The 17,679-nt window shown below is 31.8% G+C and overlaps 1 protein-coding gene across 1 annotated transcript; it reads right to left on the bottom strand.

Annotated features, from left to right (window-relative positions):
• Nucleotides 1–2,074: 2,074 nt before the first annotated feature.
• LOC112697013 (uncharacterized) lies at nt 2,075–2,701 on the bottom strand. Its single transcript, XM_025750024.1, has one exon. It carries the CDS (start codon nt 2,699–2,701, stop codon nt 2,075–2,077), a length of 627 nt encoding a protein of 208 aa, XP_025605809.1.
• Between the last annotated feature and the right edge of the window lie 14,978 nt (nt 2,702–17,679).

Here is a 17,679-nt window from a genome sequence, read left to right as displayed (position 1 = left end):
GCAACTGGAGCAAACACCTCATCATAATCTATTCCTTGCTTCTGCTTGTACCCTTTTGCAACGAGTCTTGCCTTATACCTTTCTACATCACCTTTAGAGTTCTTCTTAACTTTGTAAACCCATTTGACTCCAATAGCCTGATGACCACCTGGAAGTAATGCAAGTTCCCAAGTATTGTTCTTCTCAATTGCTTGAATTTCTTCCTCCATAGCTTGTATCCATTTCTCATCTTTGACAGCTTCTTTAAAACTTAAAGGCTCATCATTAGAGAGTAGACATAATAAATTTTCATCATCTAACTTTTCTGTTTGTTTATAGAGATCATGGAGACTTCGATATCTATGAGGGCCTTTGCTTGAACTAGAGGATGGAGATGATGATGATGATGCTAGTGGGGTTAATGCTGGTGTTGAAGGATCGATTTCGCCTTGCACTTCTTGCATCGGGGCTTCTTTTTTCTTAAAATAAGACAGAAAATCATAAGTGACTTCATTTTGTGTACTCTAGTCCCACTTTGCATTTTCTTTAAACTCAACATCTCTACTTATTATTACTTTATTATTGATGGGATTGAAGAATTTGTAGCCTTTATTATTCTCCTCATAACCAATAAATACAAGCTTTGGGCTCCTATCATCAAGTTTCGATCTTTCTTGCTCAGGAATTTGGACATATGCAATCAATCCAAATACCCTTAAATGTGATACATTAGGCTTCAAACCACTCCATGCTTTTTAAGATGTTATATCTCTCAAACTCTTGGTAGGTGAGCGGTTTGAGAGATAAACTGCACATGCAAGAGCTTCTCCCCATAACTCTTTTGGTAATAACTTACTTTTTAACATTGTTTTTGCCATATTTAGAATTGTCCTATTCTTTCTTTCAGCAACCCCATTTTGTTGAGGCAATCTAGGAACAGTTAGGGGACGTCGAATACCATGATTTTCACAAAACATCTTGAATTCATTTGAAGTGAATTCTCCACCTCTATCAGTTCTGAGAGCTTTTATCTCATAGTCACCTTCTTTTTTAACGAGGGCTTTAACTTCTTGAATGCTTCAAATGCTTCGCTCTTTTGTTTCAAGAAATAAACCCATATTTTTCTTGAATAATCATCAATGAAAAGCAAAAAATAGGCATTCTTACCAAGTGAAAAAGGCTTGATAGGTCCACAAACATCCATGTGGATAAGCTGAAGTGACTTGGTAGCTCTTGATTTAGACTGCTTTGGAAAACTCTTTCTTGTATGTTTTCCAAATAAGCAAGCTTCACATAACTGATGCGGATGATCAATTGTTGGAATTCCTTTTACCATCTTCTTTGTTCCTAATTCTTTGAGCCCACTAAAATTTAAATGTCCATATCTCATATGCCAAATTCATGGTGGATCTTCAATACATGACTTCAAACATATAGCTCCACCACTTCTCATGTTTGACAAGAACATACGATTTCTTGTCATAGAAACCTTAGCAATAAGATTTCTATTTTTATCTCTAAGCCAAAGATAGCGATCTTCCATGACTATCTTGCAACCATTCTCCATAAGTTGCCCAATACTCAAGATATTATTCTTCATCTTTGGGATGTAATAAACATTGAAAAGAATCTTATGACTTTCATTCTTTAGCTCAAATAGAATCATCCATTTGTCATTCTATTTGTCATTGATCTCTACTTTTGATTCATCACCAAAACGCACATGTCCTTTTACCTTGGTGTCGAGTGCTATAAATTTACTCCTATCACCTATCATATGGTTGCTAGCTCCATTGTCAAGATACCACGTACTATCTTCAAAATTTTGATCTTCCTTGGGAGTAAGTAATAATGTTGGTTCTTCAACATCTTCACTGTGCACAACAAATTTATTTTCTTCTTCTTTGGATGTTTGACACTCCCAAGAATAATGTCCATTCTTTCCACATGAATAGCATTCAATGTGTCTTTTGTCAACTGTTCTTCCTCTTCTACGACCTCGAGATAAATTTTGATTTTTTTTCTCTTGAGAATAATTTTTCTCATCTCTTCTTCTTCCAGAACCACGTCCTCGTCCTCGTCCACGGCCTCGACCTCATCCTTGTCTTCCACTTTCGTTGGTTTCTCCTCTAGCATTCCACGAAAGTTTTTCCTGCAAGACATGCTCCACACGTTCTTGCTTGCCTTTATCCATTCTTTCTTCATGAGCCCATAAGGAACCATTCAACTGATCAATGAACATTGTATCCAAATCTTTGGACTCCTCAATGGCTACCACCACATGATAAAATTTTGAGTTAAGAGAACGAAGGATTTTCTCAACAACACAAACATCTTCTAATTTTTCTCCAAGCCTTTTCATTTGGTGCACTACCGTCAAAACTTTGGTGAAATAATCTGAAATGGATTCAGTCTCCTTCATCATTAGAGACTCAAACTCAGGCCTTAGAGTTTGAAGACGAACCTTCTTCACCTTTTCAACTCCTATGACGAAATTTTGAAGAGTATCCCAAGCTTTCTTTACGTTGGTTATATCAGCAATCTTCTCAAACATATCATCATCCAAGCCTTGATGAATGATAGTAAGTGCACATTGATCTTTCTTTCTTTTATTTTCTAATTCTTCCTTCCGAGCTTCTGTTAGCTTATCCACATTCTCTGATTCTACATAGCATTTCTCAACCATCTCCCACACTCCTTGAGCACCGAGAATTGCTTTCATTCGGGCTACTCAATTGTCATAGTTGAGCTTAGATAATTGTGGGTACTGAAAAGATAAAGTAGTTCCTTTTGACGAAAACACTTTATAAGTGGCTCTGATACCACTTTGTTGGAAAATAAAAGAATAAGGCATACACACTCACGAAGAATATAAAATGAAGAGAAATGTATTAAATGTATTTGTGTGTTGTTATTTATGAAATAATTACATATGTATTTATACTTTTCTTTGACGTCTAAACTTAATACATCCTAATAAACAAATGGTTTAAATTAAAACTAAATATAGACAACTTATTCAAACTGTGGTTTCTATTTATAATTAACTTCTAACTATCAAATTTATTTTTAACACCTTCCACCTCCTTAGATGAATCACATATTGCTTAGAAAGTCTTGGAGATCCCCTTTCTATTCGGATCACATCAGCCTCTCGATCAAAGAAAAATTGGTATACATTATCTCCATGCATTTCGATTCACATTTTTTTTAGTTGATTCCATATCACATTGAAGGCTGCCTCCATGATTCCACTATCAAATTCTCTATCCGCTATCAATTTTTGTATCAAACTTCTATTACAATTTTCTATACCTTTTCTTATATCTTCTTCTTCTAAAAAATTTCTTTTTCGTCTTTTCTACCAGGTGAATCAGGGTTATAATTTAGTAAGATTTTTCTCATAATCATACTTGCAGTAGCTCAATAGAACAATAAAACTTTTAAATCACACACTCGTATTTAAAAACAAGATTCCATAAGATTTTGACCAAATCCTAGTAGAGCACAATTATTCTAATATGCACAAAAGATTATTATTTAGTAATATATAAATAGCATTCTAAATTTTTTTTTTATATTTTAAAATTTTAAGCATATAAATTGTTTCACACTTAGAACACGTGAGCAACCAAAGTTTGCCACACGGAATAATAAGTACATACATTTTTTATTTCCTTTTTTCATAGAAAAATTAGTAAGTATAGTGCATGCATACAAAGGTATAGGTCTCATTATTTTTGCTTATCCATAGTATATTATAATTCTTAATTACCTAACAAATCTTCCTATCCTTTTTTGCGACTATTATTTTATATGAAAAGGCCTAAAAGGTAAATAATTAATTAATGTAGAAATGGGCATACATTGTATATAGTTTTTCTTTTTAAGATAGGCCAAAAAGATTTCATGCTTTAAAGTACTAATAGAATTTATCATATAAATTACTTATAGCATACTAAATTTTTTTGTGTTTTAGCACATTATAATTTAAATAATATATATGCTCATATACATTCAGATGTTAACATTTATTTATCTTGACATTTAGTTTGTTTAAAAGAAAAATACATGCATATACAAATTGATGTTTTCTATTTCTTATAATACTATTAGTGTTAAATAAAATAGACTAAATTACTATTTAATCTTAAAAAAGTTAATTAATTAAAAAATAGTATTTTTTCACAGATTATCAGATATTGATATTTTTTATTGTTTTTTTAATTAATTATTCAAATATTTATATAAAAAAATAGATAAATTACATTAACAATTTGTCACAAAAAATAAGATGTATTTTGTCTAATTAAAATTAGTTTTAGAAGATTGAAAAACTATTATTTTTTAATCAATTTATGAAAATATAAATCTTTTATTAGAATGATCCAAAATGATAATTTACTGAATACAATACCTAAAATACCTATATCTTTTACAATAAAAAAATAATTAATGGTATCGCTCCATCTAAATTAAAAATCAACTTCACTGATATTTTTTTATATATATTTTACATGAATATACATAAAAATAATATCAAAAAGTGAGAGAGTAGGTGTGAACTGAAAGTCTCAAAAAATTATGGTATGACATGTTAATTAAAGTGTTACAGAATGTGAACTAAGAGTTCAAAAAAGTTATAGTATGACTTTTTTATTAGAGTCGGTAGTGAGAGGCTTTATTTACAAGAAATAATTTGTCGTGCTCGATCTTATTATTTGAGTATCTAAATAACCCATTTGTGTAGTAGGTTAAGTCTAACTATACTCTGTTTCATCTAATAGCCAATGATAAGGCTAGTAAAATTCATCTTTGGAGACGCAATTTATTAGTATTGTAAAGTATTTGATTGTCAAATTATTGTGTTTTCCAAATGAAAGAAAATATCAACACCAAATTGACCTTTTATAAATTAATTTTATAAATTTTATTTTGATTAAAAATGAATTAAATGTGATTTATATTTGGTAATTTTTATATTAAAATGAATTATAATAAGTTAAACATTATTTTGATTATATTATTTAAAATTATTTTTGGTAACAATTATTAAAAAATAATAATTTTAAATAATTATTTTATATTATTTTATTTTAAATATTTAAATAAATTTTAATATTTTTTAGTATTTTTTAATTATAAATTTTTATTATTTATCATTCGAATATTATTTTTATGTTAGTTTTTTATTTAGTTTGATCTTTCTAATAAGATTAATAAAATTACAAGACAAAATAAAAAAATTAAAAAAAATTATGAACAAAAAATAATAAAAATCTCATAAAAAAATAATAACATACATGAGAAAGCATTATAAAATAATATTATAAAAAATAATAAAATACATCACATGAATGATGAACTGAACGAAGGATAAAATTGATAGATAAAAAATAATATTTTTTAATTAATCGTCTAATAGATAAAAGTAAATACAAAAACTAAAACTTATAACTTTAGAATCACGTTTGTATTTAGAAAGAAAAAAAATAGCCCAATAAAAAATAAAGTTCCAAAATTAAGACTGGTAAAACTTTAAATTAAACTAAAAGAAAAAATAATCCTTTGTACCCATAAACTTTATGAACGCGGACAAAAGTACTCATTAAAGATGAAAACTAATATTGTATCCATCAAAGATGAATTTCGTACGACAAAAGTACACAAATCCTAAATTTATGTTGACTTTTTAAAAAAATTCCAAAATACTAATAACTCTAAATTAGAATTACACAAACAAACTTGTGGATGAATATGAAAAACTAAATCGTAGCATTTTGTTTTAACATCTTTTGTATATTTTCTCAAGAATTTTTTTCATGTTTTTCTCTTGTTACAATTGTTATCTTTATTATCTTTATGAGCCTAGTTATCAGAATCGAATCGATGATTGAATTAATTAAACTATTGGTCTACTTTTCTCTTGTTGTAATTGTTATCTTTATGAGCCTAGTTATCAGAATCGAATCGGTGATTGAATTAATTAAACTATTGGTTCATTGATTTATTGATTCAACCGATTCAGCCTTACGTAAATAAAAAATATAAAATAATTAAAAATCTAATTTTATTATTAAAGAAGTATATAAAATATAAAAAAATAAGTATATAAATTTTTAATATTTTTTATAATAATTTTTTAATTTTATTTTTATATTAAAATAATTATTTTTTATTTTAATAATTAACTAATTAATTTATATTTATTATATTGTTATGTTTTTTATTTTTTAAGATATTTAAAATATTTAACACGCTGACATGCTAATATTATTTTATATATATTTCACATGAAGACACATGCAAATAATATCAGAATGCACATGCAAATGATATCAGAAAGAGAGAAAGTGGGTGTGAGTTAAGAGTTTCGATAAACTATAGTATGACATGTTGATTGGAATCCATAGTGGATGTGAATTGAGAATCCCAAATAATTATGAAATGACATATTAAAGTATTCTAAAATATTAATATTAACTCTAAAATAGAATTACATAAATAAACTCGTGTAAAAACTAAAACTTAGCTTTTTGTTTTTAACATCTTTTTTATTTTTTTTCAAGAATTTTTTTATGTTTTTCTCTCATTACAATTATTATCTTTATGAGCCTAGTTATCAGAATCGAATTGGTGATCGAACCAATTAAATTATTGGTTCATTGATTTATTTGTTCAATCAATGAGTCATGGGTTGAATCGGTAAAATTAACTATATATAAATAAAAAATAAAAAATAATTAAAAATCTAATTTTATTATTAAAAATAAGTATATAAAATAGTAAAAAATATATATAAAATTTTAATATTTTTTTAATAACAATTTTTTTAATTTTATTTTAATAATTAACTAATATATTATATTTATTATATTGTTATATTTTTTATTTTTTAAGATATTTGAAATATTTAACACGCTCACACGCTTATATTCTTTTAGAGTAAAGGACAAATAGGTCCTTGACCTTTTTTTCGCAGACATTTTTGTCCTCAACGAAGGAAAAATACATTCAAGTCCCTCACTCCCGAAAAACGTGGACATTTCAATCCTTTCGTTGAGTTCAGGCGTTTGGACTGGACAGAAAAGTCTGACCTGGCAGAGGTGGCGCTGACTTGGCTGTTACGGAGGCCACGTGGCAGAGATTAATTCGAAATAGGACATATAAGTCCTTGTAACGAAAACGACGCCGTTTTTATAACCTCCCCCAATCTTTCAAATTTTTCTGCCATTTTCTTTCTCATTCGTTCTTTTTCCCTTCCATTCTTCTTCCTCGACCCCTGCCTCCATCACCGCCGCACAGCCGCGCCTCCGTCAGCCACCATCAACGCCCGCGACCTCCTCCTTCCTCTCTTTTGAGTAGTTGTTGGTCCTGTGAGCGATCCTCAGGAGTATCCATCTCATCCAACATGTCATCCCATCCTCTATCTTGGCCCTTGATGTTTTTGTAACGTTGATCCATACAACGCTCCAGCTGGTGTAGTCGGGCCATAAGCTTGAGCCCTAGCTCTTGAGTCATGAGACCCTGAAAACTGAAAGGTGGTGCAGCTGGTAGTGGGGTAGGAGGCTGTGGTGCTGTAGTGGTAGGCTGCCCCTCAGATGTCGGGAAGTTAGATGTGTCTTCTATCGGGACTCCCATGTCGGGATCAGAGAAGAGACCAGTGCTCTCTTTAGCTGGTTGTTTTCCTTTTCCAGTTGATTTCTTTTCTTTGGTAGGTCACAAACAACTCACAAGCAGGACCTCTACACAATTCACACTCATACAATGCAACCATTCAAAATTATACAGTGGTGGAATTGAATGAAGAATGAGTGATGCACATTGACAGAAAAATTGAAGTTGATAAACCTCAAGTAAAAATTTGAATATACATGTGGCCATTCATGTAATTCACATTGCAAAAAGAGGTTGAATGAAGAAGTACACATCAAACATCAAAGCATCACACAAACACTCTTCAAAGATGAGTGAAAATAAGAAATATGAAGCAGCTTAGTGAAATATAAGAATGGAAAATCTCAACTAAACAGAGAAATGACAAGCCAAGGTAGTGATTAATTGGCCTTAGCAACATTCAAAGCGAAAAGCGTGCATACCATGTCAATTAACCAAAGTGAAGATTGAGTTTTGAAAACAAAACTTTTCTAAAATTCGGCAGCATCTCAGTAGTACATAGTACATTTTCCAAAGTCAAACAAATAATGAATTCAACAGTTAATTATAGGTGGAGAGTGTAGATCAAATAATCAAGTCTCACTGAATCAAAATTAAAGTTTAATATGCATTAAGAACTCAGCATCACTAAGCAAGAACAAAAACAAGTAACATGAATCATAATCAAGCATAGTGAAAACTAAGTAGCACAATCAACATAAGTACAGCACAATGGCTTGAAATAGAACACAGAGAACAAAAGCACCAGATTCAAGCAGCAATTCTCATAGAGTTCAACAATTATATCAAAAGTAAGCTACATAAAACCTAACAAAAGTGCATCATTGAATCAAAGAATTAGCTCATTTTAAAAACAGAGATGTGGCATTAGACAGCAAAATGAGCACATAAGAGTTCATTGTTAACCAAAACAGGCAATCAGAATTTACACAACAGCAGTGTAAAATATCAGTCTCAGCAATTTTCATTAACCAACCCTAATCCTAACAACTCAAGAAAAATTCAACAAACTAAATATAATGAACTACAAATAGTGATTGCACAGACAGTAGCATTAAGCAAGCAAGACCTAATCCACTATCCACGCCAGATTCTCTAACAACATAATATAACTAACTAATCTAACCTAATTGAAATTAGCTAAACAAAACTAACCAAACAATATTAATTAACTAATTGCAATAACAGAGTGAATTAAACAGAGAGAAAGAAGACCTGAGAAGCACATGGATGGTAATGAGAGAGAGAGAGAGAGGAAATGATGGTTGGGCCATAGTAGCGATGGTGGTGTGCCAGTAGAAAGGCGGAGGCGCGGCGGCTGTGGGTCGTCGAGAAGGTTGTCGCGGACGAATGGTGGGTGGAAGGAGGGTGAGAAGAGAGAGAGACTAATGGGAGTAAGGGAGTAAGAAAGGGAAGAAGACGCAAAAAGATAGGACGGAGGAGGTTGCCGGCGTTGATGGTGGCTAACGGAAGCACGGCTGTGCGGCGGTGATGGAGGCAGGGGCCGAGGAAGAAGAATGGAAGAGAAAAAGGACGAAAGAAGAAGAAAAGGGCAGAGAAATTTGAAAGATTGGGAGAGGTTACAAAAACGGCATAGTTTTCGTTATGAGGACTTATATGTCCTGTTTCGAATTAATCCCTACAACGTGACCTCCGTAGCGGCTAGGTCAGCGCCACCTCTGCCAGGTCAGACTTCTCCGTCCAGTCCAAACGCCTGAACTCAACGGAAGGATTGAAATGTCCATGTTTTTCGGGAGTGAAGGACTTGAATGTATTTTCCACTCGTTGAGGACAAAAAAAAAGGTCAAGGACCTATTTGTCCTTTACTCTTATATATATATATATATATATATATATATATATATATATATATATATATATATATATATATATATATATATATATTTCACATGAAGGCACATGCAAATGATATCAGAAAAGAGAGGAAGTGGGTGTGAGCTGAGAGTCCCGATAAACTATGGTATGACATGTTGATTGGAATCCGTAGTGGATGTGAATTGAGAATTCCAAATAATTATGAAATGACATATTAAAATATTCTAAAATATTAATATTAACTCTAAATTAGAATTACATAAACAAACTCGTGGATGAATATGACAAACTAAAACTTAAGCTTTTTGTTTTTAACATCTTTTTTATTTTTTTCAAAAATTTTTTATATTTTTCTCTCGTTACAATTGTTATCTTTATGAGCCTAGTTGTTAGAATTAAATTGGTGATCGAACCAATTAAATTATTAGTTCATTGATTTATTTGTTCAATCATTGAATCATGAGTTGAATCGGTAAAATTAATTTTATATAAATAAAAATATAAAATAATTAAAAATATAATTTTATTATTTAAAATAAGTATATAAAATAGTAAAAAAATATAAAATTTTAATATTTTTATAATAAATTTTTTTTATTTTATTTTTATATTAAAATAACTATTTTTTATTTTAATAATTAACTAATTAATTTATATTTATTATATTATTATATTTTTGTTTTTTAAGATATTTAAGATATTTAACATACTGACAGGCCGATATTTTTTTATATACATTTCACATGAATGCACGTACAAAAGATATTAAAAAGAGAGAAAGTGGGTGTGAAATAAAGGTTCCGATAAATTATGATATAACATATTAATTAGAATCCATAATGGATGTGAAGTGAGAATCCCCAAAAATTATGGAATGACATTTAATTGAAGTCGATAGTGAGATTTTATTTGCAAAAAAAAATAATAATTTGTAGTGCTCGATCTTATTATATAAGTATTTGAACTAGTGTAATTTGTGAGTGAATAACTTTCAAATATCACCCATTTGTATATGTTGAGTCAGATTATACTCTATTTCATATGATAACTAATAATAAGAGTAGTAAAATTTATTAACCTCAATGGCACAATTTATTAGTATTGTAAAGTATCTAATACTGTGCAGTTAAATTATTGGTGCTTTTTCAATGAAATAAAATATTAATACCAAATTGATCTTTCATAAAATTAATTTTATAAATTTTATTTTGATCAAAAGTGAATGAAATGTAGTTTATGTTTAATAATTTTAATATTAAAATAAATTATAATAAGTTAAATATTATTTTGATTATATTATTTAAAATTATTTTTGATAAAAATTATTTAAAAGAATATAATTTTAAATAATTATTTTATATTATTTTATTATTTTATTTTAGGGCAATTTACGTAATTAAATAAATCTGTTGAATCCTTTATTCATATACACAAAACACAAACTTGTTACGTGCATGTGCAATTTAGATTATTAGGTAAACCATGGGAGCCAACCACAGTTTCTACTATCCACATAAACCGTGGTTGGTAGGCACAGATTACGCATGGAAAATAATGGCTGTAAACCGTGGCTGAGTCCCACGGATTAGGAAGGGAAACTGATGGGCATAAACCGTGGGTGCCTACCACGGTTTATGAAGAAGAGGCAATGAACGTAAACCCCCTTGCCTCACACGGTTTATGTTTGTAGTAGTATAATTACATAATCCGTTGATGCTAAGGACAGATCATCTGGGAAGAAACAAAAATTTTGAAGCTTGTTCGTGGTTGAGAGAGTTTGAGAGAGAGGGTTGTAAGTTTGGTGAGGTTTGGATGGTGGAGTTATGGAGGATGAAGCTCGCTTGTTCAACATCATGTGTTCTTCTTTGTTAGGATATGGTTTCAATTAAAATTGTAGGTGGGCTACATATCTATCGAGAAACGATGCAGTGGGTCAAAAAGTCGTCTCTGCACGCCTTTTGTTTGATCGATTACGTGTTCACGATGTGAGTCATTTAGTTATTGCTCTTACTTGGACTGGTTTAGATTATATTTTATGGTCTGACTTAAGCGTCATTTTTTCGATATAGTTTGTGTGGGAGCCTTATTCCTCTGCCGAGGTTGCTACTGTTATTCATCCGGAGATACTAGTTGACGAGCACCGTAGGCTATGGACGACCATCACTAGCCTGATATATTTTGCTGTGATTGAGTGGCATCAGGTGGATAGGGTGCTACCTCAGCTCGGCGGTGTTCAGCATCTTCCCCAGCTGGCTCTAAACATAGATTGGCTACATGCCAAGGTTGGCAGGGGTGGGGACCGATGGTTTCCCATATATTTTTAGGAGTGGCACACGCATTGGGAGAACTGCCTTTATTCAGTCATACCGGTCGATCGAGTCCTTGACCCCGATTCATCAGCTAAGTACTTGGACTGGTGGTGTCGTGTGGCCCACAGATTCCTATCCCCAGATGTTGCATTTCAGGATCCGAGGTCGATTATGTTGACTGTGGAGGCTCTTCACAGAGGGTCGTCCCAGGCCCCCTCTAGGGTACAGGTTTACGACAGACCTGATAACAGGCGAGTTGATCGGCGTTGCCGTATAGGCACCCGTACCACGGATCGAGATTGGCGATGGCTGGACGATCGTTTGGATGAGAACCAACCCGCTGCTGATGACGGAGATGTGATGGATTATCGTGTTTCTCGTCGTAGAGCCAGACGACAGCCTACCCGGGATGGTTGTGGACGGGCACGAGGTCGAGGACCTTCCATTGGGGATGAGGGTACTCAGCACGGTGTTCGTGATGATGTGGGTGGTTCAGCTTTAGGGATGGATCAGCCCACCTACGATGTGGGCAGTAGCTCTCAGCTGTTTGGGAGTTTCGAGCCACAGGCATTTGCTGAGTTTACAACCGCTGCTGTCGGGATAGACATCAATGATCCTGTTACTCAGTCAGAGTTCTTTAGGAATATAGCAGACATGCTCAGGGCTGATGATGCAGCCCATTATAGGCCACAGATGCCTGAGGTTCATTCCCAGTTTGCTGATCACCAGCCACTTATTCCCGATGTTCAGCCTCAGTTGGCCGTTGACCTCAACGAGCCTGCAGCATCTCCTTTTGACCCATGGTTCGCGTTAGGAGGGACACCGACTTCAGCATTCAACGCTGTTCCCTGAGAGACAGCAGCACCAGAGGCGGACCAGAGACCGAGGAGGGTGAGGTGTCCTCCTTTGTGTGGCACCGGAGGTCACCTGCTTGGTCATTTCGACGATGATGACAGTGACACCATTGAGGATTCTGATTAGTTATGTCTTATATTCAGTCCCCTCGTCCCATGTTGTTTTATGTACTTAGAATGATGTTTAGGGTTATATGTATCGGAATTATGTGAAATATTATCTGCTATTTATTTGATATTTATATACGTTTGAACTTCTATGGTTACGACCTATTTCGTCACAAATACCACGCGTGATGTAAATCATACCAAAGTGATTCAAATAAACATGTAAAAGAGACAGACTTATGATTATGAATTTAGTACACTAAACAAACATTTTGACATTCATTCACTCCTCATAAACTGTTGCAACTCACAAAGGTTTATGGCCATTCGAACTCCTACATAAACCGTGGCTGGTAGCAAGGTTTTATGTACATTTTCCGGCCTCACTAAACCGTGGTAGGCAGCTACGATTTATGATGATTCTCGTTCGCATGTAATCCGTCCTTGCCAGCCACGGTTTATGTGGATAGTAGAAACCGTGGTTGGCTCCCACGATTTACCTAATAATCTAAATTGCACATGCACCTAACAAGTTTGTGTTTTGTGTATATGGGTAAAGGATTCAACAGATTTATTTAATTACGTAAATTGCCCTTTATTTTAAATATTTAAATAAATTTTAATATTTTTTAAGTACTCTTAGTACTTTTTAATTTTTTTATTTATAAATTTTCATTATTTATGATTCTAGTATTACTTTTATGTTAGTTTTTTATTTAATTTGGTCTTTAGCAAGGTTAAAAAAACTCATTAACAAGAAATAACAAAGCCTCTATAGAAAAATAATAACATACATGAGAAAGAATTAGAAAAAAATATTATAAAAGTAAAATAAAATTCATCATATAAACAATAAGGCCAAAAATTTAATTATAAATTTATTTTTAGTATTATTCTCAAATATGAAAACATGGAGTGTTAGACTGAAAAATAATGGGATCATCCTTCTCACGTTGTTAACCAGAAGGATTTCACCATTTTTTTTTAATTTTAAAAAAAATTTGTAGAGTAAAAATGTTTATTATTTTTTTGTAAATGGATAATTAGGCATTTCTGATCCTTCGTATACTGCGAGAGTTCCCTTTATCAGATTAAATTGACTAACTCAGTTTCTCATTTTGTGTAAAAAAAATTAATAATTGAATATTATTTCAAATAAAATTTTACTGTTTTGTAAAAAAAATAATTAAAAAATTAGTTTTTATTTTAGTATAAATAAATTAACCTCATAGAAGTGAATCACACCTTCATTCACTTTTTTTTTTCTACTTTCATATTCTTACTTCTAATTTCTCTTCAAGTTTTAGAACATTCACTTTTTTTTATACCTTTATGTACTTACTTGTGATTTCTACTTGTGTTCTTATTTGTAATTTTTATTGAAGTTTTAGAATGTAAGAGTATTAGAGATATGAAATTTTTTTAGAAACAATGAAAATTAATGTGTATTTGTTACTATTTTTAATGGTAAGATTATACTATATACAAATAAAGGTGTGAAATTTATTTGTATGATTCCAACATCTTTTATTATTCCTTGTACGATGTTGTTTGTAGAATTATAAAGTATATTATGCCAACACATATATGATCATTTTTCAAAGAGAGTCAATAGTGTTTTATATAGACAGCCCATATTAGTTTTTCGTAGTGTAATACAGTTTCAAGTAATGAATGTGACTGATGAAGCCACCATGCTAGAGATGTTAATGATCTATCGATAGAATCAAGCTCATGTGTCGATGATCGAGTTGTATGTTGAATTCGAAGAGTTGGCTATTAGTCATGAAGTGAACGAATCCTTCGTAAATGAAGGGGATAACACATACTGTAAAAAAAGAAAGAAATAGTGACAGTGATGAAGAGTTCTTAACCAATAATGACATGTTGGGAGGAAATGATGAAAAAAAATGAGAGCACGAACATGGAAGTTCAGACTGTAATAAACACAGTAGCAAGCCAACATCCTTTTGGTTTGTCATGTTTTATGTGAAGTTATGAACGTACAAAAATTTTTTGAGTTGGCAAACTTAGATATGTCATTATTTTATTTTTCGTTATAATAATTTTACTTTTAATCTTTAAATTACGATTATACGTTTTAAATTTAGATATTGAATTATTTAAAATATATTGGTTGAAAGTACATATTTTATAAATTTAGTTAAAGTACCAATTAAATACAACTAAATATACTTTTATACAACTTAAAAATTGATATTCTTCATATACAAGTATTCCTTCTGTGCAAGATAGTGAGTTTGCTATTGGAATAGAATTCAATTCCAAGAAAGCTGTAGCCATGGCAATTAGGAATTACACAATTTCTAAGGGAGTCGATTATAAGGTCTTTGAGTCTGAGTCTTTGACATTTTATACAAAATGCCTGCAATATGGCAAAGTTGCGATTGGCTAATTCAGGATAGTTGATTCAGAGAAAATATTGTTGGGAAATTAGACGATACAATTGAAGTCACACATGTACTATGGGTATAATTTCTCAAGACCATTTGAAACTGGATTTTGATACAATTGCAGATGCTATAAGGCCTCTAGTTGAAGCCAACCCATCTATCAAGATCCGAATCGTGGTTGCAGATGTTCAGTCGAAATTCAACTATACAATAAGCTATCGTAAAACGTGGTTGGCAAAGCAAAAGTCGATTGCAAAAATCTTTGGAGGTTAGGAAGCCTCCTATGGTGCTTGCCAGCATAGTGTATGGCAATGTGTGCACAGAACCTAGGTTCTGTGGTTTAGGTTGATGCTATACCCACATATCGTGGATCTGAGGTAGAGGAAGGTATCAAGATAATGCACCGAGAGTTTTTGAGCTTCCATCCATGCATTAAAGCGTTCTGACATTGTAAATCACTCGTGCAAGTTGATGGCGCACATCTGTATAGATAATGCAAGAGAGCTCTTTTGGTTGTTGTGTCTCAAGATGAGAACCATCATATTATGCCACTTACTTTTGCCATTGTTGAAGGAGAGACCGATGACGCATGGCACTTTTTTTTCGATAATCTATGTAGGAATGCCGTGAGGAGAAACGGTGTGGGTATTATTTCCGATCGACACAACTCTATCAGCACAGCAATGGCTAGAAGTAATGGTGCATGGAATCCTCTTAAGGCATTTCATCTGTTTTGTGTTAGGCATATTGCGTAAAATTTTCTATGACGATTTAAGGCACCTTACTTACAGAAACTGATCATAAATATGGGTAACACATGTTCTTCATATGCAGATAAAATTTGTTGGTTATAAATTTTTTATAAAGTAATGATTGGTGTCATGTTGTAATGAATTTTTCTGTAGGATATTCTAAGATAGAGCAACAATACAATGAGAAGTACCAGCGGTTACGGGAGTAAGGAGAGGCATATACTCAATGGTGTGACAATATCGATAGTTGGCAATGGGTGATAGCTTTTGATGAAGGACATCGTTGAGGTCACATGATAACTAACCTGGTCGAGTGCATAAACTCTGTATTAAAAGGTGTGTAACCTCCCTGTCACGGTATTGGTCAAAGCAACCTTTTACCGTTTGAATGAGTTTTTTATTCGGAAGAGCGCCGAGACTCCAGAGCAAATCACTACTGCATATGCCTTCTTAGAATTTGTCACTGCAAAACTGCAGGAAAATTTACAAGCATCGGAAAACGTATAAGTATTTGAGATTCGCGAGATGCCTAGTGGTGCTAAATATACCGTTGACCTCGAGCGTAGAGTATGTGGTTGTGGTAAATTCCAGGTGACTCGACTTCTATGTCGCCATGTTTTTTCGTCTTGTGCCAACAACATCTCGATTGGCGAACTTATGTTCATAATGTCTCTATAAAATGGATAAAATTCGTAAAATTTACCAGCACGAGTTTGTACTGGTAGGACATCCAAGTACATGGTCAGTTAATACTGGACCATAGTTGATCCTTAATTCTGCACTCAGATGAGGCGGTAAAAATAGACCGAAATCAACCCGATATTTAAACGAAATGGATGTTCGTCAGATGCGTGCTCCATGACAATGCAACCTCTGTGGGGGAGAGAGCCATAGCTGCAGTCGATGCTCTCATTGTCCCGAGTCGAATTCTAGTGGTACTGTACTTGCACTAAAATCAAATTGTTGAAGTCGTGCAGATTTATATGATTAATTCATATGTTAAATTTGTCTTTGATATAATGTTGTGGGTTTTGTTAGACTATTGTTGTGAAGAGATAAAAAATATAACTAAATTTATAAAAATAAATTGAATAGTTAATTATAAAAAAATTATGAAATCGATCAATTAACTTTGAAAAATTACATCGCATAACATAGAAGATAGTTGGTAACAAAAAAGTTTAACACAAAAAATACACGTCAAACACATACACATCAGAATTCTTACGTACTTAAAATATAAACAAAATTTAATTATTTTATATTTTTACATGTATCTATGTATAAGTAATTGACTGACAGCCGATTTTTAGTATTTATGTTCATAAAAGCATTATTTATTAAGAATATGAAAAAATTATAAATAAAATAAATTTATATGTATTTATTATAATTGAAATTTCAAAATCTCATATTCAGAGTAAAACACTAGGATGAAATGCCTTGAATTTTGTATTATTATTTAACAAGCAAAATCCAATTTTCAAATCTTACGTTGTTATACCATACTCTTTAGCTACCACTAGGTTTAATTATTCTGTTAATTTTTATAATTTTATTAAATTTGTAATTAAATTTTTATATTTTATTTTTTAGTTGAATTTTATATTATTATTTTTAATTTTATAATTAATTTTTTATTAATATAAAAATATTAAAATTAATAGAATATTATTTTATAAATAAAAGATAACTAACTAGGATTTTTTATTTTATTATTGATGAAGAAAGTGAGATTTATGAAGATATT

This window comes from Arachis hypogaea, chromosome 1, assembly GCF_003086295.3.
Source record: "Arachis hypogaea cultivar Tifrunner chromosome 1, arahy.Tifrunner.gnm2.J5K5, whole genome shotgun sequence".
Lineage (NCBI taxonomy): Eukaryota > Viridiplantae > Streptophyta > Magnoliopsida > Fabales > Fabaceae > Arachis > Arachis hypogaea.
Note: the sequence above shows the minus strand (reverse complement) of the source record. Positions and strands in the feature narration are given on the sequence as shown.

Coding starts and splice junctions, on each gene's coding strand:
- LOC112697013 (XM_025750024.1), bottom strand. CDS start 2,701: ATGAAAGCAATTCTCGGTGCTCAAGGAGTGTGGGAGATGGTTGAGAAA.